The following is a 26322-nucleotide window of genomic DNA, read 5'->3' as shown; positions in this document are numbered from 1 at the left end:
TTTTAATACAAAATTGTTTTAAGTAAATAGATAGGATACTTCAGTTTTTATCGAAGTTTAATTTACTTTCTGTGTGTGAGTTTGCTTTGAGAATTTTTCACGGTTCAAGTGTTTTGAAAACAGTCCTTATTGACTTAGGTATAGAGGCGTTATTAAATCAAATTAGGTATTATGTTTACTCTTAACTTTTGCAAAGTTTCAAACTACTTTAAACTTACTGTTTTAGTTTTAGTGTGTGGCACTAGCACTAGCGAAGCGTAGTTAGAAAAGTTTCTAATTTCAAATAAGTGTTTTGACAGATACTAACAAGACTAAGTCTGTACTACCAACTTACAAACATGAACTTTTCCGCCAAAAAGGTTATGTTGTTTGACGTAAAACCATTATTGCCAACATAACAAAATTGTCTTTAACTTTTTTTCTTTACATCTCATCTATAACAAAAATACGTCTTACCTGCCTAATTTTCTAAAAACATTTCTCTCAAGTAAACTAACGTATGGGGGCCGTATAAATTCCTTAATTATTTTTTATTAATTAGTCAGATGGTGTTCGGTAGCGGAATTCGGCTTATCTTTATAGGCGATCGAGGTGCTATGTTAGAGGTCGGATGTACCACACATGGCGCTGCTATAGTTGGACTAGAAGTGACACACTGCTTTACGTTGTTGTAACGCTCTGAACACTTCGAAAATTTAGTTTTAGTTAATCAATTGTCAATTTTTCTCCGACATCTTTAATTGATTTTGTGTGGACTTTAAAAGAGACTATGACCTCTGAGTTTGTTTCAATGAAATGCCGGCCTCATCTAGTTATTTAAGAGATTGACGTGTAAAAGAGTTACATTGTAACTTATTTGCAAAATAAATATCATTTATCATTTACTATGTCTTATTTATATGTGATTATAATCAATTGTTGTCATGTATGTAGTAAGTTTGCTATTTATAATTACTTAACACATGATAGTCGATAGCGTAAATTCAGAGACGATTAATGATTACTTAAACTATTCCTTAGTAACGATTTAATATTGAAAACAAATGATAAGGTCTGGGTTAAGTGACGGCAAAAGTATTAAAATTATTAGGTTCTAAAGAACCTCCAACTATAATTGTGACATAAGTCAAACAATTTAATTAAAAAATAGAATGTCAAAAAGAAATATTTTAGCGCCAATTTTATTTATAAAGCCATCGTGAAGGCATGCCTCAGCCTTAATCTTTGGAATTTTAATTCGTTCCATTTTCGACTATTAAAAATTATTTTTAATACTATTTACGCGTTAGAAACTAGCTTCAACACCTTGTATGTTAATCGTTTGCCGCCATTTTCTTTCTGACAGCTGTTTAAATTTAGAACTATTAAGTTTTTTTTGCTCTACGGTTTTGAAGTGTAAATATTATTCAATTGTTTTTGTAATATTCATGTGTTGCAAATGATAGCTGTCTATTATGGAATTGTAATTTGAGTAAAAACTAGATGTATTATCTGAATTTATATTTGTGTTGTCATTTATCGCTAGTAAGGTATTGTTTCATGTCAAAATATGGTTCATATAAGACTGTAATCCACTACTGGGTTATGAACATCTTCTATAAAGGCTAGATATTTGTCATTATCTTCATGCTTGAAAGTGAAGATTGAAGATTTAAAAAAATCTGGTCTATCTGAGAACACTGCAGCTCTGTACCATTAGTACGAGTTTGCTTTACGTTGAATACTAAACGAGAGCGCGTTCGGCGCGTTAAACATAAAACAAACTCGTACTAAGCCCTCTGTATCTGTCAAATGTATAGGATATTATGATATTCGCAAGAAGACTAGGTGAGGTGACATAAAGTATTCTATTCTACCATCACCACGTGTCTTACGGAGCTGTGCTTACAGTTTTAATTGCTATACAAATATAAACTCTACTAACCAAAAAATAAAATCAATCCCTTTACTTTTCCACGCACCATCTTCTCACATTACTCAAATAACGCCATTTTCATCACGTAATGCGAAATTTCTTGCGAAATGCGAAAATTCCGTGTCAGTTTCGGTGTCAATAGGCGCCATTGATTTAGTTATACATGTGTGTAGTGCAGGCGTCGCTTCGTTGCAAGATAAGGTGGAGTGACCGGCTGGTGGCACCATGTGACGCGTACTAGTGGTTAAACTAGGATTAATTTGTTTCGTTGTGGGGCTTAGAGTTTGTGAGAATGTGGTGATGATTTGAGTAATGTATGTTTGAGTTTCTATATAACTTTAACTGTGTGAGTATTTGTTAATACAAATACTTATCTTAGGGCAAGAATTATTATATGAATAATGAGGATATCATCAGATATATTGATAAGTGCATTGTTGACAATTTGAGTGATAGGGCCTAATTTGTGGTCAAAATCAAAATGTCATTAATTCCAAATTAGTTTAAACTAAAAATGACACATATTTCAAACAAATACTACCTAACCATCTTACAAGACACCTTAACACCTAATCCACAGTTGCATAGTACAAAACTATCCACAACTTAACCGCCCGGTTAGCGCTAGTCAAGTAAAGTACAGTGCCACCCACCGTACTCGAACGAAGCCGCAAGAATGCGTCAATGTGCAGAGAACACCCCCACAACCGCCTGCACTTTTAAAAAAAAAAGCGAAAATTTCCACTACTACACCAATTATCGCGCCCCGTAATTGAAAGAGGGATTTTTAATTAATCACCACACATAGCATAAAATGGCGCCATTTTGACATACATGTCAAAAATGATAAATTTATGCTCTCTGGTTGTATTTTTTTTTTTTTTTCGTTTAACACGCAATTAAGCTGTGGTAATGGATCGTTTTAGCAAAAAGTTTTCATGTAAAATTATAGTTTCTTTTTTTTTCACTTCGCTATTGATGTTTTTGCGTTTAGTGTTTTATTAATGGTTCATTGCGTTTGATATTTCATAATTAATGAGAATTCTATCGTAGAAGAAACTTGGCAACACGTGTAGAGTACAGTTATTGGAAAAAATATGATAAAATTGATAGCTTGTTCAAAGCCTGTAAAAGTTTTTGCCGTATCATATACAAAGCGTTTACATAAAAAATATGATTCACAATGAAAAACTTAGTCATTACGTATCATAAAAAATATTTTATGCATTACCTAGATCAGATCTGAGTCAACACATTAAGATCTTTGGCTCGCTAAACTAAACCTAGCACTTCAGTTTTCGAAACAAATGAACGGATTTTAGGTTTTTTATTTTCGATGTCCGACTAAACCCTGCAGTAATGCAATGTATTCACACATCATCACTTTGCCCAGTCAATCAGTATCGTTACACTGAACATGATGTCATCAGTGGGAATGCGTTACATTAACAAAGTAATAAAGTCATGTCACGATGGACAGTCTTAATAACTAGTCCTTTTTTAAGGGGGTAAATCATCCAATGACTTTTCTCGCGGCTCGAGGGAGAATGTCAGACTCTTACTGACTAAAAACCATCCCGTTCCTACTCCTGCTTTTTGAGCCGGAGCCCCGGTTAATCGATAACTAGTTTATCTATAAATTTTCCATTCAATATTTCTTTAACATTCCAATCTACAAAAAGAAATGTTGAGACTGTAATTAATACTATACAAATATTTTAATAATAATCTAAATCAACTTCATTATTTAAGCAAAGAAGAATAAGGTATACTTTGACAATTACAAGTGTAAAAGATTAAACACTTACAACAGACTTAGAAATAGAAGCTATCAATTAATTAATTAAAAGAATAATTGTAATCAACACGCAATCTTGTATAATTCAATATATTTATTACCTACATACAATAAAATATTCGAACAACAAAACGCAACACAAACCAATAATAAAACACATTCTGCCAATAAATATTGTCTATGGCCAGACTATAATTCTCGGTATGCAACCTCTTTGGAGTGTGAACGCTACCGTTTGACATTTGATTGACAATGTCTATAATTTTGTATCATTTCAATATTATGACGGTTCCGTAATAATAGTTCGCTTTTCAAAGCCGTGTTATGTTATAAGGGAAAATTGCAAATGGTTGCCGCTTTTAGAATACTTGATTTTATAATGTTTAGTTTGAAAATGTATGTGTGTTATTATATTTTTTTTATCGCTCGTTTATTTTTTTAAGTTTTCTGTTTGTTAATAAATGTCACATTTGATGTGTTTTTTAACTGTTGACATTTTAGTGAATGGTGAAAATTATTTAGGATGTCTAATTTGACTATGTAGTATAGTCACTGTATTAAGGAGAGTCGGTTTCCATTCAAGAAAGAAAAAAATTACTTGAGTGTCTGTTACCAAATTTAACTGCTGCGCTCAATGCAATTCCCATTTATAAAAATACTGCATTCTACGATTCCAAAACATGTGACTTTTGGCAAAACGCTTATCGCAAACTCCTACTACAATCTAGTAGACGATAATTTAGTACCTCTACTTACCTAGAGATACCTAATTTAAACATAAACGTTAATATCAATATTTTACGTTTTTCCCTTAACAAAATCAAAGCGTAAAGTAGAATAAATCGACGAGCTACAGGTTTGCAAATAACGGGCCATATTATGTTACACAGTGGTTGCAAGCGACAACGATTGTATAGAGTTACAACTTACAACTAGCTGCTTTATAAATATAAATAAATAAAAACGGATAACGGCTACTTAGTTGTTATAATATTTAGTAACAAAATACGTTAAACTGTCACTCTTAGTAGTCAAATGAAAGTCTATTATATTTTTGTTAATGGCAAATACAGCCCATTACGACTATTCTGCCAATGTCGAAAGTAAATTGAAATAGCAAGTAAGCAGAATTACGATTCAAGAAATTAAAAATACAATAACTGAAAACTAATAAAAATAGTTGTATTAAACTGATACTCTTATTGTATTTGCCAAATGAAAGTCTATAATGACAGTTGTTGTAAGTAGTGCAGTAGTCTATGGTCCGAAAAAAAAACTGTCAAAGTTGTCAAAACAATAATCATATTCCCACCGTTTTTTCAGATAATTTCGTTAGTCTTAAGTGATATTTTTTCACGTTAATTCTAAGTAATACCAAAGAGATAGAAGCTTAAAGAAATGCTATTTGGTGTACCCAGTTATGATACTCTAATCACATACAGTTGTAATAATTAATTCCATTAAAATTTAACATAATTCTCTAATTGGAAAAGTAAATAAAATAAAATAGACATACCTATACGTCATATTATTATAATAAATCAATATACATTCTACTCAATACATAAAAAAAAAACCATAAATCATATTTCTATTGACAGATGTCTAACCATAAACAATCACTTGTCTACTTTTTACAAAAGTACCTATAAGCTATGGTAAAAACAACACTAATTAGTTTATGAAACCATTTATTCCGATTGTAATTTTATATAGGCATTTAATACATTTGAACTGAAGTCTAATTGATTGTTAAAATGATAATTAGAATAGTAGGTACCTACTAATTGGCTAGATTAAGTACTCATACGCATTGTTTAAGCGTTGATTAAATGCTGTTTGCTAAATAATGTGTGATTTTGAACCCTATTTTCGTAGTTATAAGAGTTGTATTTCGAGAATATTATGTTTAGATACCTACTCCAATAGAGTCCAGTAATGGTGAAAGTAATTTACTTTTTATTGAGGTAACAGAGAGTAAAGTTCCCTAAGAAAAGGAGAGGATCCTCTGACCAAGTGTGGTGATCGTGCCTGGTGAGCTTTCTGCCAAACAGTTGCTCGTCTATCCATGTTTATTCGCATATAAACTTTATATATACAATGTTGGATTTATGACGTCATCCATTGATTAATTCGTCGATCGTCTATGTGCGACTTCTGTCATCTGTGACATGCGTCACTACAAACCTTATTTCACTGAATGTGATTTGCCAGAAAACTTTAAACTTTAACTTGCGAAACTTGATCCTTGAAAATCTATTAATTTTCAAGAATTAGTATCTTAACAAGATCCCTTGACATAAAACCACCTACTAGATAACTTACATATAAGAAAGCACTTAAGCTTGACACCGAATCGTAAAACCTATACTGTACCTAATGGCAATTTAAATAGAGCGTATAATCTATCCAAATTACGCCGAGGTCGCGTAACAGTACTAAAACATACAAACAATAAAAAAAGCACCGCAACCGGATGCACTAAACACCTGATTTCAAAATCCACTCAGTGTTCAAAATCAGATACTAAAAGATAGCTGGTAAAACGGTGAAACGGACCTCTCTGTCTAAATTGAGAGGAGAGAAAGAGATGCGTGTATTGTTAGCATAAGTTATAAAATCTGCATTCGGATCATGTGTGGAGACGGCACGACATCTATCAAGCTGTCGGTTAAGCATCACGTAGAGTCTATAAATAAGGTCCTAATGAGTTGGTCAGACTCTGATTATCCTTGTTCGAACCACTCGCTTCCTAGATGGGGGCTCTTGATGATGTCAAGATGTCCAGGGCTCCAGTCTCTAAGTCTTTTTGATAAGCTGGAAAAATGTATTAATTTCGACTTTACCATGATCAAGAGATCTTTTATCTTTAAGGTATTACGGAGAATCTTAGAATTTAAATAGTTCCCCATTAATATTTTGCAATACTATGAAATACGATCGAGACACGACGACACGTTACCGAAACATTTTTCTGCGAAATCGTCTATAAAATCCATTCGATTAAGTTCGTATCACACACACAACTTTAGCAATAAGGTTTATCTGTTCTCATAAGGCACAGGTAGCGAGCGATACCGATTATTTAATTAGATATAAGTTGTTTCTATGTGTATCCTTACAGCAAACCGCCAATTTGGGACATTATTCAGCACCCCTTACAATTTGCAGACAAATGTTCCCTCAAATGAAGTTCCGCGTCTCTGGACTAGACGCGAAGGCCAAATACATCCTTCTGCTGGACATCGTCGCCGCAGACGACTACAGATATAAGTTCCACAACAGGTAGACCCATAACCATTGCCTGCTGGACTACATCACCCCCCTCGTCTTCACGTGTCTGCTTCTCAATGTACATCGGCCGAGAATTTGGCGTCGCCCTGACGCCACATTGTCGGCTCCACGTTTATAGATATCACCGTTGATTGGAGATGCTCATTCCATTCTAACAGCGTTCCGTTACACGCTTGTTTTCATTTAGCTTGTGATTCTCCCCACGCAATGCACTAGTTCCCATCACGAAACGATTCCGATGCGTTAGTTAATTGCGCTCAAACAATTTGTACGAAACACGCTTAATTTAAGGGCAACGACATCGCACGACAACTGGACTCCGCCAGGATCCGACGATTAAGGATTCAACTCGCATCCAATGGGTAATATCATTAAAATATCTTTGTCTCAAACGCCGCAGCGGTAATGTAAAAAGCCGGGCCGACACCAGAGGTGAGAAATACCGACGCGACTCGTACTGTTCTACCAAATTAACTAAAATTGGAGCTGAACTCGCGGCGACAATCTCCTTGGGAGATCTCGATGACAAAAAATAAGACGAATCTTCCGGGTGCTGTGCACATCCCTCAGAGCTGCATCTGAAATCGATAATCATCGTATTTGATCGTACATTGTTTGATTCCCGATGACAAGCCGCGATAAGGTTCGATCCTCGCTCAGTCGGATCGACTCGGAGTATCAAACGGGCGCAGGTTTGGCAACATCGAGATGCGGCCGATAAACTTCGATTTAATATCCGTTAATTAATACGACCCGAGCATTCCGGTCCAAAATGCGACTGTGAGTCAGCCGTAAACCGATACAGACGCCGACAAAGGCGGCCGCCTAGCGCCGTTAATATGGTAATTAATTATTACAAATCTTTCGTACATAAATTACTTACCAATTACGAGATGGGATTCTAAACGAGGTCCAGACGGTTTTTTTCTCGGACTTGCTTGTATCGGTGCAGTATTCTTGTAAGTTGGTGTAACACCGCATTTGATCACGTGCGTTGGTCACGATTCGCGACACTGCAAAACCGCACAATGGACGCGCTCCTCGCCATTTTTGGTCGTTCGTGGCGGAAACATGGGCTTTTTGTTTGTCGCAAATGGTTTATGACACCTCATCGCGTAGCTCTGATTAGACGAAAAACAATGCGAAACTCGAGCGTTCTAATGAATAATCCATTCGGCTGTAAACCTGTCGGTCACTCGTCTATGAAGGCGATATGAAATGAATAAAAGCTAATTAAAAACGGCGTAAGATCACAAGCTAAACACGCGTTTCTTAGTACATGAACGTAAAAAGTGAAACTAGTTCAGCAACATGTCTCACAATCGACGTGATGTCAAATCGTTGTCGCAAAAGAACAAGTCCCAACCCATGTTTTTCTCTCGATTGCTTGCAGACGTATGTTTCCTGCCTACAAACTTCGCGTTTCTGGTCTTGATAAAAAAGCAAAATACATTTTGCTAATGGACATCGTAGCTGCCGACGATTGCAGATACAAATTCCACAACAGGTATAAATAAAGAGATGGAATTAAATTAAAATAAGAAAATTGTAGAACACGGGCCTAAGATAGTTGATCTTATTTTAATGTAATTCGTTGATAAACGTGAGGCAAGAAGCATGCGTATTGTTGCAATTGTGTGTGATGTTTGAGATCTGCGTTCAGGTTAGGGCTCGGGGACAATGCCACCTATATTTACTGTTCTTTCTTTTGCGAGTTACATTTTGCGACGAGATTCCATCGTTGGGGATTTGAGTCCATTTTTTAACCGCATTATCATATTCTGTTACAATTTACATACATTTTGTTTTGACATCGCACATTCCGGTATGAATAATCGTTGCACGCAGATCTTTCATTCACATTGTTTCGTATGCACCGTTGTTAGCATTTCATTGCTTATTTCTATCACTTAGAGCATGTATTTCATTAATAAACACTGCATGTCTAACGCTTGAGAACGATCACAAGGTTGCTTTCGAAGTAAATGATTATATCGCCAAATTAAAATTGATTTCTGAGACCAATGATGATCAATCAATCAATTGTATCGAGAATTTTCATTAGTTAATGAACTATTAAAAAATTCGTGTCAATCGGTCAGTACTTTCTTACAATTACGAATAGAATTCTTTGATTGATATAATTGGTTTATTAAGTCAATTTAGTGGAAGGCGAAGGTTATCGTGTGTTCTTGAATTTGTCCGTTTGTTCTCGGAGTCGGTGGATGGTGGCTGGGAAGGCAGACCCTGAGATGCCGAAGAGGATGTACATCCACCCCGACTCGCCGTCGACGGGCGAGCAGTGGATGCAGAAGGTGGTCTCCTTCCACAAGCTGAAACTGACGAACAACATAAGTGACAAGCATGGTTTCGTGAGTACCGACTTCTTTTTTAGCTGCGGAGCTGTGGGGGAAAGGAACCGGACGTTTTTTCATACCATAAACCTTAATATGCCTAAGTATTTTCTTCTTAAGCAGACCAAGAATAAACAGTCACAAAAATTAATCATCATAATTCAAAACGACCTTTCTAAACATCAGAAACTTAGCTAAAAAGTTGCTTAAACAAACTTGTAACACAGACAAAACAAAATGCTACAAAACAGCCTCAAAAACTTCGGTTCCTTTACCAAACCACGGCTCCTAAGCCCCCATTATACACCACTTCACGCATCCTTAGTCAACAACGAACAATTTACACACAAAAATAGTTACCAACAATAGAATCAACAACTGCATCCGAAAAGTAGCAGTCTGATTATTTTTTTGTGACAAAAAGTTTCATAATGTGGGTGATATTATAATTAAAACGAGGTTGGGTCCCTAGGCCCCCTGTCGCTGTCTGCGGGGTCCCATTGTCCGAGTCACGGTTATTACTGATATTTACATTGGGTGCCCATCGTCTTACCTCATTCTATAGATTATCACCATGTTAAACGTACACTTCAAATGTATAAAGGTTTTTTTTTATAGCGTGTTGATAGGGAGCCCTATGTTTCTCTGACAGGTTTTAATTTTTGTATCGTTTCGTTGTTAATTTATTGTTTATTCGATGCGGATGTGATGATATGTCGTCAATGTTTTATATAGGTATTCTTTTTCATTAGAATTGGACAAATATTGCATAATATATGCTGTAAAATGTTTGCAAGACATTGGCGCCAAAAAGTATCCATCTGTCAAATAATAATGAAAGCTGTCAATCACAATAATTAGATGTCTGGCCAAAGACAACCCACCATTCAAAATAGGAACCACCCGAAATTCGATTCGGAATGACATTAGCAAAAAAAAATTGCACAGTCCATTTTCAAAAAACGAACAACCGCTACTGTAAAGAAAAAGGCGGGTTCTTTTAGTAACTTACACTTGACCGTTTACACGACCGCGATCCAATCATAGATAACACAATTGTTTTTTTAATTCACTCGATGGGCGCTTGTATGCTTTTTTTGTTTCCTTTTTTCGGGATGTCAGGCCTTTTGTCTTTGACGAGGGGCGTAGGTAATTGAAATAACGACGGTCGCGGAGAGGTATGCGTAGAATTTTGACAACAGCTGACTACGTCGATGCGAATGATGTATTTTTACGTATTTCTCATCTGTCGCGTATGATTTTATTGTTTGTTTTTATTTGTTGATGGTGGGTTACAAAAATGAATGATACGTTTGCAGATTTTCACTTGTCTGTGTTGATAATTGCAAGAGATTTTCTTCACTTTATAAAACATGTTATTTAAATTATGTGATATTACCAAAACACTCAATATCGTTTTTCAATAAATACAGTATTCAACAAAAACCTCTATAAGTAATAATTAAAGAACATTCCTATTGTTTTCTGTCTCAAAAGCTCCGTTCTGTAACACAAAAAACAGTTTGACAAGATAGATGTGTTTTGTTTTTAAACTTTTTTTTTTTCGTCCCCTGCTCTGACGAACATGCCGATTTTTGGACGGCCATCAATATTTCATATAGATATTATCGACACAATCGTTAGTAACGATTAATTTGAAATATTAGGCTGTTTAAGTGAAGCCCTTTGCTGTGTGAAAAAAATATTGTGTCTATGGCTATTGTTTTTAAGCGATGTAAAAAAATGTGGTTTGTTGTAACTGTATCTTGTAGTTTAGAATGTTACAAATTATTCTTTTTTGAATTAATGGAGCACGAGCAAAAGATTTTGGACTTCCAACATGGTATTCAAATTCGCAATTACTTGAAATCCGACTGAAATACTATAATACGACTGGTAGATACCTAGCCATAGACTCTTACTTGTCACAATTTTGACATTTCCTATGTTGTACCATGATAAAAACATGACCCAATCAAAGCCTTCACAGCTAAAACTGATCTATCGTCACCCAATACCAAGGCTAGTCATTACGCAAAATAAATTCTAGACAGGTCTAGATTTAGCATATTTATAGGTAAACTGCATCAAGTAAATAACAGACTGAAGTATATAATATTGGCTGGACTAGATAATAACGCTTGATGACTTAATAATTTTCAATTATGCTATAAAATGTATTATATAGAGCAATTGATGGCTATGTAATTTTCTTAAAGTAATTGTCGCTTATGACTTATTTATTTTTTATATTGATACTAGTTTTTACTCGAGGCTTCGTTTTATCGGTGTCACTTTTAACCTCAATAATAGTTTTAATAGCATTATCAATTTTGACGATGATTATATCCATATACAGTGATGATTCTGATACAAAATTAAAGTTTCAAACTATGTAAGCCAAAATAAGAAGAATTAAAACACCCGCTTCTCATGCATGAGAGTGCGAGTTCAAAACCTACCAACGGCAAGTACCAATGTGACTTATTCCGAGTTATATGTACTTTCTAAGATTATTTAGTCACACTGACTAACGGTGAAAGAAAACATCGTGAGGAAACCTGAACAGTGGACTTATAATTGCTAATTATAAATTTGAAATCGCCAATCAGCATTGAGCAAGCGTGGAGTGGACCATGCGATAAGAGGCTTTTGGTCAGTAGTGGCCACTTATAGACTGTTGATAAAGCCAAAAGACATTCACTACTGAACAAAGGCACTAATAAAAACTAAAACTGTGCAGGCGGCAAAAATAAAAAACAATCCTTATTCCCACTGACACAGCCGAAAGGAATGTCCATAATAATTTAACCACGAACCGATTCACAAACTAATTAACCGCGCATTTGACAAAATGTCTCTAGCTGCTAATAAATATTTTAAAACAAACGCCCCAACCTCAGCCGTGAATCAAACCGACGATATATTGACGGCAATCCGGATTATTTACAACACCTTAAATTTTTATTACCACTGGCAACATTAAGTGAGCCGACAGAACTGTGTATACTCGATTTGTATGTCTAAATACTTTTATTTGAAAATAAATAAAATTATAAATTGTAGAGCGTTTTGTCAATTGCTGTTCGATTTATGAATATTTTGAATTGAGAATATTAACTTTTAGCGCACTTTTTTAGCTCCGTTCCGTTTGATTTCTTTATTTTCTTTTGACAAATTTATTTTTGTGAAGATAGTCAATTTTGTGTATTTTATTTTTTAATTATTATAAATTTTTCAGAATTTATTTTTAGGTAGTCTGTTACTACTTCTGTAGTTTGTAATAGTAGCTACCAATCTACTACGAAATAAAATAAAGCATTTATTAGATTAATTCGATTCGCTCATCTGTCAAAGCCTTTATAGAACCACAATAACTTTATTGCTGTGCTAAAACCCAGGATTGCCGTTACGGTTTCAAATAAAAGTACAATCTAAAGTCGCAAAAAGCGTAAAATTATATTATTGACGATGCCTTTTATCAATCAATCTGCTTTAAATGTATTGCACTCATTAATTATAGCCATAAATACATCAATAAAGGGTGTAATGGCGTATAAAATTATTTGTTCCTTTTTTAAATCATTTTGTTCTTATTTTAAATTCATTTGGTTTTTACAAAGTTATTGCTGAAGTGTCGCGTCATTCTTAATAATAAATTTTAATTATTATTTTGCGTAAACAACTTTGATTCTTGTGCAATAAATTATAAGCATCATAATTGAACAATTATAACTAAAAGCTTTTTCCATTTTGTTTTAACTGTCATGTTTAGGTTTTTTCATAAACGGGCTAATAGGTACATTAGTAGCGTACATTATACCTACATCGGAGCCGGACGGCTACGGACTTACCGGAGCTCCGTCTCTAAAGCAGGAGTAGGAACGGGGTGGTTTTTAATCAGTAAGAGTTTGGTCCCTCTCGACTCACCCAAGGCAGAAGACGTCAATTGGATGATTTTGTCTCTTTAGAAAAACCTTGATCATTTAACTTTATCTCTACTTAAACCAACTTGATCCATACACAAAAGTAACAATACTAATAACATCAAAACATCTTGGTCCTTACTACAAAAGGCTGCACAAATATCAAGACTATTCACTTCGTCTAATCGGGGGGCCTATTCTCAAAAGATTAGCGAAAAACATCTTGATTTCACATTTTGAGGTTACCTGTTTAAATTTGGAAGCTGAGGTAGCTTTAATATGGGGCATTAATTGTCTATGGCTTAAGTATTTCGAGCGTTAAATTCGTTTCGAGTAGGCTTTGTTCGATTTCACATCTGTTGCTTGCTTGCAAAAAGTTTGGCGCTGAGCTATTTTTTGGGTGAAGTTTTAGAGTCTGCGGGTTTGAAGTTGTTTATGTTAGACTAAGCTCTAGATACTTACAAGTTATTTATTAATTTAATACGTACCTATGAATATAAATTAGGTGACCAGATTTGCGATATATTAATGAAGGGCCAAATTAAAAGTACCTTTAAGCAACGAACATGCATGAAAATACCTGACTGTTGATGAAGCGAAAGAGGTATGTGAGATTCGTAGCAACTGGCGTTGCATTGTCTCTGCCTACCCCCATGGGAGACAGGTTATGTATGTATGTATAAATTAGGAGTTTAACACTGTGTTTAAAATATTGAGAACAACGATAGCAACTTATATGTGCCGATTACTTTCTTAAACAAAATGGTCTTTATTTATTTACAGGCCTTGAAAAACTACTCAAAATACGAGTATCAACAACTTAATCTCAGTATTTTGGCGTACAAACATTTCACAAGTAAAAACAAACTCCAAATACGTTCAAATAAAGTTGAAAGTTCATTAAACTGTTACATAATGGCACAGTCCCATGTTTACTTCATAATCGAATTTAAAAACTTGGGCTTAAGCTACTTAAGGGTCAATCTTTTATTACAAAATATTTCTTAATGAAACGGCTTATGGCTTCTTTTGCTTTAATTTTTTTGTCAACTATTTCCCGTAACTTACGTAAGCGAATTTTACGTTTTTATGTTAATAGTAGCTATTGTTTGTTTAAGGAAATTGGGGAGAGGAAACCGCGAGTAGCAGTAGTATTAAATAAACAAATTATTTCATATAACTTTCGAACTTTTGTAACTATGGAGTTTGGAAACCTTAAATAAATACTCTTTTTTGTGCAGAAAAATATCTTAATACACTACCCTTAGTACCTACAACTTTGTTTTACGATTGACGAAATCGAAATAAGAGCGCGTTCGGCATTCTGATTGGTTGGTTCTCGTCTCGTTTCGATTTCGTTCGATGTAAAGCAAACTCATACTAAGGGTGCAGTTAGCGAAGCTTACGATCCTAAAGAAGAAGTTTCAGTTTTTTCAGTTTTCTAAAATATTTTCAAGTGTATTCTTTAGTCCAAAATCACCGAATTCTGTTAAATATCAAATGATCATCTGTCCTTTTTTTCCATTTAAGCAAAAACCACAAATTTTTTATACAGAATACAATTCACAGAAAAACAATGGCGCCCAACCATCTTGCTTTTCATACATTCGCAATAAAAATAATATTCTAAGATCACATATTTTAAAAAGTCACATTGACAAGACAGCCAATAAAACTGAGTTACATACTCGTACAGTCCTGTAAATACAAACTGTGCTACAAAGGCCTGGGCCGGTGCTCGCTCGAGCATCGAAGGCCATATGTTCAGTAATTTATGTACAGTTATTGATCAAAAGGTGATGTCCTTTGGCAGCCATTCAGGCAAAATGCTCAGCCCCCACCGAATTGTTCTCTATTAAGGGCGATAAAATCTTGCGAAGGGGCTATCGTCTTAACGGTTGGGTAGTGTTCCACTGGATTAATTTATCGAGCGGTGCGGTTCGAGCGGTTTTGAGAATAGGTAGCTTTTGTGTATATTGTTTTGGGTGATAGATAGGTTATATTTTTTTTTAGGTTACAATTAGGCTGATCGCTTACCATCAGGTGACTCGTTTGCTCATTTGCCTCCTATTCCATAAAAAAAAGATGGTGGTTTAGGTGGTTTATGAAATTCTAAAATATAACTAATGTGATTCAGTTTATTGTTTGTTAAAAGGGATAAAATTCACAAGTAATCCTTTTGGTACTCTTTTTAGTGAAACCGTCTCAAAAATCAAGGCTTTACGAAAAAAAATCTTAAGCCCAAAAAACCTCAAGAGCGAACTAATCTAAGTAGCGCAATCTTCCAACCCTTTCTTCGCAACTAATTCGCCATTGTCAAAAAAAAACTTTTGTAGGAGTCCCATATAATAGTTTACGGGACCATTTTCTCCATACAAAGTGCACACGAATAATGTAATAATCTGTTGCAAAAAAAAAAACCGAAAAAAAAAAACAGTTTTTCTGTTCTGTACGCACCTTGATTACGACTGGCGCCGGCGTTCGGTTTTCAAATAATTTTAAGTTGATTAAAAATCATAAAAGTTGATACTGGCCAGTGATAAAACGGCGCTTTCGGATTTCGAGTTGATTGGGCCGCTGTTTTTTTTTCCTTTATTGAGTTATAGAGTAACCTTATGATAAGTTGTTTGGTATTTTTCTGTGAATTAGGTAGACTTGTAACTTCTCCCAGTTGTGCAATCTCTTTTGAGCCTTTTGGCTTAATACTGAAACGCTACTCAATTTTAAGTTGTACTTAAATATCGTTCTGTCTCTGTTTTTTATAAAGAATTTGTAGTGACAGAACTATTCTTAAAATTGAGTGTCGTTTGAGTATTTGATCATTAGTCATTCTGTCGCCTGCAATAAATTCACCGATGGAAATGGAAACTATCGCTTCCTTTTCCTACTCCTTCCTCTTCTGAACTTCCTCTACATTAGAGGGTGTGCTATAATGTCTACACTGTTCAATCAGATTAGAGTTTAAAAGTTCTTGGACAAAAACTACTGCTACCCAGTCTCTGTGTAATGCGTCGTTCTCTAGTCGGTCTCTGCCTTTCCATACCTATTTCATTGCACCAACCATCACTTGTATATTAACTCCCCTTAAAAAAACACTCCTAAGTAATATTAAACTGACCAATCAAACAGTATTATTGACAGTAACAGTTACGGAATAGTATCGGTAACGGTATAGTTGCTAGTTGTCCATTTGTCATCTGATCGCTGGGGTCATGCGCTAGTGTAAACACAGCCGTTTTTCAAACGACACCGTGTGTACACGCCCTTATGTTTTAGCTGTGTTGGTAGGGCTGTCTAAAACCTGTTTTTTTTTGTAAAGATTGGCTACAATAGGTGTAACTGGTATGAAGTATTTATTTGGTGGATTTTGAAATCTGAGTATTGGACGTAAGAGTGAATTTGGAATGCAGCACAGTATTATTTTGAGTCTATTAAATAAACAGGGGAGGGTGAAGTTTGCCAAATTTGTAGGGGTTTTGCTATAAGAAATAGTACAATAATCAAACATTATCATAAAGAAACTACTAAAACTGTTTCCTCTTCAGGAAAAACAGGAGTAACACCACTACTCTATATTATCTATTACTTAAAACAAGTAGCCAATCTGTCAACACAAAGCAAAGACAATAACCCAAACTGCCAGAGCTGTCAATGTCAAAGACGATGAAGTATACATAGTCTATGATCATTCGTCCAGGTTTCTATACCGGTCTAAATTACCCGCGGCGGTTACTCCCATAAAAGGCCGTAACTTGAACACTAATAGTTACTGGTAACTTGTCAACTCGTAATACGTAATTAGAATTTACTTATGAATGCGCAAGAGGGATGCGCGCAAAAACTGTGTTATATGTAGACCAGAATGAGTTTGTTTGAAGACTAAATACATTTGATATATATTTACTGCTGTTTTCAAAGACATTTTAATGATTACTTAAACTTATTCCTGTGTAATTTGTTCTGGAAACAATTACTAAGGACTGGGTTAAGTAATCATTAAATGACTCTGAGAACGGCGGTTACTCTGTAACAAAACTCTTATTGACATGAAATTTGTACTTCAGTAAAGTATCTAATTGGAAGTAAATTAAGATTTTCTCTCTCTTTATCATCATATTTTTTTTTTTTTATTAAATATTAAAGCATTCTAAAAACTCATCTATGAATCAGTACCTAGTGTTTCAATTTGAAAGAGTTTTATAATAATTTTGTGTCATTTCTATAAATAAAGTAGTGGGACGGAGCTGCGGACTACCTAGCGGGTTTATAGGGGCTCCGGCTCGACAGGCAGGAGTAGGAACGGGGTGGTTTTTAGTCAGTAAGAGTCTGACACTCCCTCTCGCCTCGCCCAAGGCGGGAGAAGTCATTGGATGATTTTCCCCCTTCAAAAAAAGTAGTGTGACGTCACAAACATCGTTAAGTGGCAGCCCTAAATAGTTTTACGTGTCGGATTAGGGCTTCGGTGACGTAATCGATAGGCTAGTGCCGTAATCCGGGCGCTACTCGCTGTGGTCTCCACCAGTTGTTGAAAGCACTAGGACATGGAACGCCATTAATGAGTTATTTGTGCACACATATAGAGTCAAACCTTGGTCTCAGAAGGATTGCAACTTATTATTTTTATAATAAAATTGCCCTACCTTTGTCCCAGAAGGATTGCAACTTATTATTTTTATAATAACGCTGCCCCACACTAGGATTTACTCCTGTGTCGTGGGTGCATTTACAAACATGCAAGTTGATGTCGATTTATTAAATGTATCATACAGTTCACTTCTGTCCATAATTTTTATGACAGAGAGTGAGCCATCATTAAAAAATTGCCTTCTCTTCTTTATGCCTTTAAAAGATAGCTGTTGAGCCTTTTAAGTTAAAAACAACCGATTCCTCTCTGTTTGACCTAGGAATCACAATAAACACGTTTCCTATCAATGATTTTTGGTGTTATTTTTTACATCTTAGTAGCTATTTAACGGTTAGACTATAAATAAACAAAAGAAAAAATCCTTAAAAGTAAAAAAATGTGACAGCGCATGTGCAGTTCCCACAACACACGATACTTTCCAAATGTTTGCGCGCTTCACTTGGATCAAATATTTGCATTGGATCAAGTTGGGATCAAATACATTGATTTGGCATTGGCATACGCTACCAATGTACCAATGGCGACTCGAATTGAAGTCACTTTTTTACACAATTGCGATTTAAGAATTAATAATAATTACCAAAATTTACATTGTATTGCCGTTTTGTTCTATTTACTGCCCCTATCGATGATTTTAAAATACTTATGACAAATCGATTATAGTCAGCACTAAGTCACACAAAGTTACGAATTGACTTCAATTACATTCATGCAAGAAATTAATTCTTGCTATGTATATCTCAAAGGTAAAAAATTGCTAGTTTTTAAGCTCAATTATTTTCAATCACTGTTAGTATTGGTATGTGTTAATAAAACAAATGATAAAACATAAAGCTGTATTGACTTCAGCACAAAATCTTATAAAATCAAGTCTAACCTCTCTAATATTAACCCCTCTCACAATATCTCATCTCGAACCTTACTCTCTCGTCTCACTCACCAATCGAGAACCAATAGTGACGCTCAGCTAATCTATTTGCCGGCCACTATTGACCAAACCCTCGCTCCACAAAAAGTGTCAGACGATACACGCACCTCAGTTTTCGACAAACTTATTCCGCAAATATTTGATTTTCGCACTTGACTGGCTCTGATCTGAAAGGGGACAAGGGATTTTGCGAACTGATTATGAGTACTTAGTTGATTTCTGTGGAATTAGTTTTAGTCACCTTGATTACTGCGCTTCAGGATTTTTTTGGAGGAGAAGGAAAAGCTCATAAGTTCACGTCTACAATATTATGAAACTTAAAATTTTGTAACAGGGTATCAGTGAAAAGTGGATCCTTTTCTTAGCAATTTTTGAAATTTAAATATAAGATTTGTAGTCTCTTAGGCCTAGCTAGGTGATTCGGAGCTGCGGACTACCTAGCGGGTTTACCGGGGCACCGGCTCGAAAAGCAGGAGTAGGAACAGGGTGATTTTTAGTCAGTAAGAGTCTGACACTCCCTCTCGCCTCGCCCAAGACGGGATATCTTTCCCCCTTTAAAAAGTCTATCTAAATAAGAGAAGTTAAACATAAGTCTAGCTGTTTACGTTCCTAAGTAAATGGGTGTTAAAAAGTGTAGTCAGTAGTCACTCTACTTCATTGGTGTAAGTAATATTAGTGTAAAGACATAAGCCAATAAGATATATGAACGCAAACGTCCGTCCAACAGCGATAGAGACTCGCCTTATCACAGCACCATCTCACTTGATTGCATTCCTATAACAGGCAGTTGGCTGCAATTAACTGAAACGTGTTAAGTTATGGTTAGGTAACACTCACTGTGACTGGGTGGTCTACTAAGAACGATATCTATCTCATTGGGTGTGATGAAATAGTTGCAGTTACCTGTATGGCTATTTTTATCGTCTCTTGAATTTTCTAGTTATACTTATCGGTCAAAAATTACTTGTCACAATTGTTTAGGTTATAAAACTGCCCAAAGTCCAGTCCTTGGCATTTTCATTAGAGCATTACAGACCAGCTCAGATGGCATTACAGAAACACTATTTTAGTCTTGTAGTAGCATGGAGCTTGTAAATGTGGCAATAGGTTCACCCACTATTACATGGAACTTTTAACACTGGTGAATTGTGAAAAGTGGCTGTACATTATACAGTGGCACAAAATGCACCTCTGCCTACCCCTTCGGGGCTAAAAGGCGTGACGACATTTATTATTTTAAAGAAAAAATACCAAGTAAAAAAAGCAGCACAGACCGGAACACACATAACTTCATATCAAAATACAATTTAACGCCGCGACAAGAACACATACCGCGCGCGCTTCCCAGAACAATTACTGTCGCCCAACTTATTTCTACACCGACAATATTTCTCTCGCAAACATTCACTGAGAAAATCGTAACACACTCGCATCCGGAATCGCAATCACTTGTACAATATGTCCGACAGAGACGCTAACAATTTTTATTGGCCACATCACACGTATTGAAAACAAATAAATAATTCAACAACGCTGAAAGGGAATGCCGGTATCGCGTGAGGGCCGTGCGTGTCGACGCCGGCAGCCATTTTGAAACCCAAAAATTGGCGGGAAAATTGAGAAAACGACACTTCCATGTACCACAGAGTCTAATAAACTCACACGAAAATTTATGCAAACGACCAAACCGCCCGGATTGCCGCGGAAACATTAAAAAATAATACAACGGTATAATACGAGAATTATTCTCTGAAATATTCCAAATGATTCTCGGAGCGAAGTCTTGTTCGTTATAAGGAGATTTTATTGCGGCGACCCAAAGTTTTCAGTTTGATGTGTCTATTAAATTCTTTGCGGTTATCGGGTACGATATGCATATTTCGGAGTCTCTCGCGGATTCTTTAAGTATTCTGCTAAGAATAGTTTACGAATAACTTTATACTTAACTATATAAAATTCTTTCGTTATGACTCTGCCAAACTATGGCCTCATTTCCCTGAGATTCGAAATATGAATTCTAACATTCATTACGTCACTAGCCAAAGAAAAAAAATAGAAAACATCTAGTTCAAACAAAATGTAATCTATCCAAATCATTTGTTTCGGAATTCAAATTGAAACGAACAAATTGTTCTTCGAGGCAACCTAAATACCAGACTTTTTTTTTCCATACCGATGACGGCAATCGCTTTCCCTCCAAATTCATTGAAACATTCTTACGCTCACACCTCAGCAGTAAATATAAACCGAAATAAAAAAACCGCAAAACTTAGAAACACTCAAAGTTCACTTTTATTTTACCTTTAGAGCCTATAAAAACGTCAGTGAGAACATACTTCCTAAAATTCGAGGTTCACAACTCACGGAAAAGTAGCAGCGTGTGACAATAAAATGTCCAATACAAGTGGCATTAGACTGAAACCTCCAGGATGGCTCGGAAGCACGCATCCACGCCAAATCACCAGATAACAAAGACCTGCCCCACCTCGAAATTTGTATCAGAGAGCTACTGACACTTCTCTGAGTTTTCCGCCACGTAGGGGCCAATATAGTTTGGTCATAATACGGCTGTCGGTGTCTATATGTGGGCGAAGGGGAGGCCAAATCACCTATTATTAAGGGGGGTGCCAAACTAACGGCTTCACGTGTTGTTCCTTTTTATGTGTTCCGTTTGAGCAGCACGCTTGATGGTATAATTTAGGTGTAAAAGTGTACACAGTTTATATAGTTAAAGTGGATATTTTCGACGTGGAATAATGACGGAAACCGTTCTGCGATCTGAAATAGCCATCCATTAAACATTGGGTAATGTTGTAAAGTTTATGGTTTTACTTAACCAGTCACAATTAACTATCGTTGTTATTACGAACATGGTATTAAGAACATTTTCATCATTCCAAACACGTTAGATTCTAGAAAATTATTTGATGAAGTAATAAAACGATTAAACATTACTTAATTACTTCAGACATGAATTTTAAATGGAGTAGCGTAATTAAACGGGGTAATAAATCCAAAATTTGTTGCAAATATACCAAATGTGGTTGTTAAATAAGTAATATATGAAGGCAAAGTAAATAACGAAGTAGATACGTCTAAAAGAAATGTAGGTAGGATCCGCAGAATATGTTTTGCGTCAAGTTCCGACATAAATATTGTAACAAAGCTACCACTGGGGACGGCGCGGGGTTCCGACAGGGAAATGATACAGAAACTAGGCATGCTGCTCAAATATTCCAAAATGTTCTGGAATCCTATGAATTTTGTAACATCTGAAAGTAGTTTCGTCGATTTGGACATCGTCTATGTAAAGATTGGGAGAGTTCCCTTCGAAATTGTTGGGAATTGGAGCAAAACTAAGATGGCGGCCATCCCGGGAGCCAGGGAATATAACGGGGAATCTTTCTATTTTCCCTCCACCCACATGTTCTTTTTCTTTTTTTCTGTAGGGATTTTGAGTTTTATTTGCTTTAAATAATTTACCTTGTGTTTTATCCTGCTGTCTCTTTTCTCTAGACTTCCAATATTTCACTTTAATTCTTACTAACTTTCTTAACTTCACTTTTTTGGGTTTTCGAAAATTTCTTGGAGTCTGGATTTGTGCCCAGTATATGGCAATAGACTCACCACCTATTACATGGGACTTAAAACACAAACAGTGAAAAGTGGGTATACGTTGTAATGTGCACCTCTACCTACCCTTTCGGGGATAAAAGACGTGACACTGTTGTTTTTTTTATACATAACTACTAGGCAACCATTTCCAAAAAATATTCTTACACACTTACGAAATTTTCTTCGACCCCAACTAATAAATTCATGGCTTCCCTCCACAACCAAAGCCTCACCAAAAACACAACGACTTTACCAAAGTCCATGAAATATGACAGCAGCCCTCAAACCATTCATTCTGTCATAATTTGCATACAAATATCATAAAAATGTCGCGTTTGACGCACGGCGCGCGTCAAAATGTCCGCCATGTAGCTCCCGTGTCAGTTTACCATCAGTTCATACGTCGATCGCTTCAAGGTCAATAGATAATGATGCTCATTAATTAGACGTCTGTGACATTGAATTTTCTAGACCTTGGTGTTCAACAGCAGGTCTAGATACACCCTTACGCGAAGGATTACCAACCTTATCAGTTTTGGAATAAAGAAGAAATTCTTTTGATAAGACAGCAGGTCTAGCTACACCCTTACGCGAAGGATTAGCAACCTTGTCCGATTTGTATTGAAGTAGAAAGTCTTTTGATGATAGATTGTGTAGCTTGATGTGCTAGTGTAAAAATAATGATAGTGGTTGCCGAACAATGTATACCATGAACGACATTTTGAGGAAAGTTTTGACAATGGAATGTAAGAAAGAATGAAAAGATGATTGATGAATGATTTGCAAGATGATTTGACGTTATATTTACTCTCTGCAAGCTCTCATGAAGATATTTGTCATATCTGATGATTGTATTATAAAATACTATAGAAGTATTGATATTATTTATTAAATCTTATGTAATAAGAATTCACAAATACTGTCATTATTCAACGCCAGAATTTCAAATTCCACTTTTAAAATAGCTGATCACATCAAGCAAAAAGATCTTACACAGATTACACTCAAAGTAAAAAAAAAAAAAATCTAAAATTCAAATCTAGAACAGTATTTGCATAGGGTTAAAAAGTTTAAAATATAAAAAGAAAAGAGCCAGAGCCATTTATTTAAAAATAGAATCGTATGAAATTCGAACTCGCGATTCAGTAATACCATAAAGTAGCAACGATTGAAAAGCTTTCATGTCGCGATATTGGTAACACCCGAACACTGTTCGAAGTTTAAATTTTAAAATTCGTCAGTATTCCATATTTATGGCGTAGCTTTTCTTTTTTAATCCGATTTGAGTGTTTGTAATACACGCTGAAGTTGTAAGTGATACAAAACAGTTGAATTGACAATTTTAAACTGAAGTATATTTTTATAATTATCAGATTTTAATAGGAGAAGATACATTTTAGTTTATCAAGCAATTTGAAATATTATGCATGCACAATATGCATATTATATGTTGTTCAACTGGCTGTCACGAAAACGGATTCGAATAGGAACGGGGTGGTTTTTAGTCAGTAAGAGGCTGACATTCTTTTCGTAAACGTCCAGGGCGGAAGAAGTCATTGCATGATATTCCTCTCTTAAAAAAAAACATTAAAAATACCGAATAATAAAAAGTTAGAAAAACTACTCTCAAAAACTTACACAATCTTTGATAAAAATATAAAAAAAAATCAACAGATATTCTTTTACAAAGAGCCAATAAGTGCCCTCCAAGCAGGTATCGTTATTGCCCCTCGCGACATAAACAAATATGCCTTATGTCTGGTTGTTTCAACATTTCTATTACACCCTGTATCCCTCACACCTGTGTTGTCAGACGTGAAAACGTCAATTTTACATTTTCCGCATTCTTTAGTTGCTAGTATTTGATACTCTGTCTTATTCTTTGTTAGGGCTGTCACTGACGGCCAATTTCAATAACCTATCTATGGAGATACAATCTTGAGACATTTTGTATCGAGCTTATGTCAAAATACTATCTCTAGTAAGCAAATCTACACATAGATAGGTTATTGAAATTAGCCGTATATGTGTAAGCCAAGTCAAAATCAAATCATTTATTCCAATTTAACCATAAATTTCTGGTTCTTTGAAACGTCAACAAATAAATACAATAGCTTGTCAGTCTGTCCGTCAGTGAAGCTAGGTGCTAGGTGTAAAATTTTTATTGAGATTTTTATATAACTATGTGAACGCGTCGTTGGTCAAGTGGTCGTTGTTGCGACAGCAAGAACTCTCGGAATCAATACACAAGACAAATAGCAAGGATTTGGATTTTTTGAAAATTCTCATACAACCACGAAATGTGTATACCTATAAGCAACTATGCCGATTAAAAAGCGTGATATTATAGAACAAAAATCTTTATAACCAGTATAAAACGCAAAAAATTATCCAATTTCTTATTTATAATTAAGCCTCTTTATATTAAAAGTATCTTAAGGACACTGTTGTACACTTCCATAAGCTTAAACTCAGCACTTTATGACACTTGTGTACAAGTAAAGTAAAGCAAAAAGTTGCTGCGTGGGCGCAAGCTGAATACGTTGAACTCATAAGATTCGTACTACACTTGAGAGCTTGAGACCAACCCACACAGCATTGTGCTTAGTATTGAAAACGGGTCAAAATTAGATCTTATCTTTGACTAAACACATTTTTGTTTAGTCTAGTTTTTTCTTAACTGTTGGTGCTGAAACTTAGTACTTACTTAGTGGGTACTATAAGTACTAGAGCTTAAGAATCGACAGTGTGTCAGAGGGCTTAGTACGAGTTTGTTTTACGTTGAACGAGATCGAAACGAAAGCGCATTCAGTGCTCTGATTGGTTGGTTTATTACAGCTGGCAAATCGGTACCCTTAGTATGGGTTTGCGTTTTCGGTCAACGTAAAGCAAACTTGTACTAATGATACCTAGAGTATTTTCCATTAAGTGCCTGTCATTTTTTGACAGCCTTTCATTGCCTTTAGCACGAAGTCTAGAAACGTGCCTGGTATATGGCAATAGGCTCACATGGGACTTACAACATGAATTGTGAAAAGTGGGTGTGTACATTGTACAGTGGCATTACGTGCCGTAACATCCTCTGCCTAGCCCTTCAGGGATAAAAGGCGTGACGATATAAAAAAATAAGTACTTAATAATAGAAATGCGTATCAACCCTATACAAAAAGTGACATGAATGTCAAACAAAAATACTTTGACGCGCGCCTCCAACAATATGGCGGAACGAACGAATATTTTCTATATTCTCACTTTATTTGCACAACACGCCTCCGAAAATGAACACTCTATTTTGTATTGTTTTTATTTGTTACACATTGCTATGGAATTTCCCTTTTTTCACATGAAAATGAATTTGTGTGTGTGTTTTTTTTTATTGCTGTGCATTTTTGTCTGACTTTAAATTGTTTGTATATAGGCTGGCTTTACTGTCAAATAAATAATTGTTATATTTGACTGTAAAGGCGTTCTGGACGATCCCTATTAAAATTTGTTTTTAAACTGACATGGTCACTAACACTAACATTAGAACGTAAGACGGGATATTTACCATGTTTATTCATGTCTTTCATCCGTGATCATGGCGCTTGCAACAGTGCCGAAATATCGGAAACTCATAGACATAAATAAACATGGTAAATATCTCGTTTCGAGTTCTAATAATAGAGGTGCTCATTATGACAAACAACGTTAAAATTGTATTTTTATAAAAACCTTTTAGGCAAGTCGTCTATACATTTCATAATTAATTTGTAAATCTACAGCCACACAATCCATTACGCAACATGTAACCACCTTCATTCTTCTAATCACCTCATCAATGCGTGTCAGGCTCCAGCGTTGATCG

General features: G+C 35.4%; 1 protein-coding gene across 8 annotated transcripts in view; it reads left to right on the top strand.

Annotated features, from left to right (window-relative positions):
• LOC118274874 (T-box transcription factor TBX3) overlaps positions 1-26322 on the top strand; it is a 106554-nt gene that overhangs the window by 30953 nt on the left and 49279 nt on the right. For 5 of the 8 annotated variants that reach the window (XM_035592628.2, XM_035592630.2, XM_035592629.2 and 2 more), the window contains exons 2-3: positions 6885-6998; positions 9226-9379. In XM_035592628.2, coding sequence (XP_035448521.1) covers positions 6885-6998; positions 9226-9379 — 268 coding nt within the window. Of the gene's footprint in view, positions 1-6884; positions 6999-8400; positions 8515-9225; positions 9380-26322 lie in introns of all 8 variants that reach the window. The other 3 variants (XM_035592632.2, XM_035592626.2, XM_035592631.2) reach the window with 1 other exon arrangement.

Source organism: Spodoptera frugiperda, chromosome 11, assembly GCF_023101765.2.
Source record: "Spodoptera frugiperda isolate SF20-4 chromosome 11, AGI-APGP_CSIRO_Sfru_2.0, whole genome shotgun sequence".
In the NCBI taxonomy this organism is placed as follows: Eukaryota; Metazoa; Arthropoda; class Insecta; order Lepidoptera; family Noctuidae; genus Spodoptera; species Spodoptera frugiperda.
Note: the sequence above shows the minus strand (reverse complement) of the source record. Positions and strands in the feature narration are given on the sequence as shown.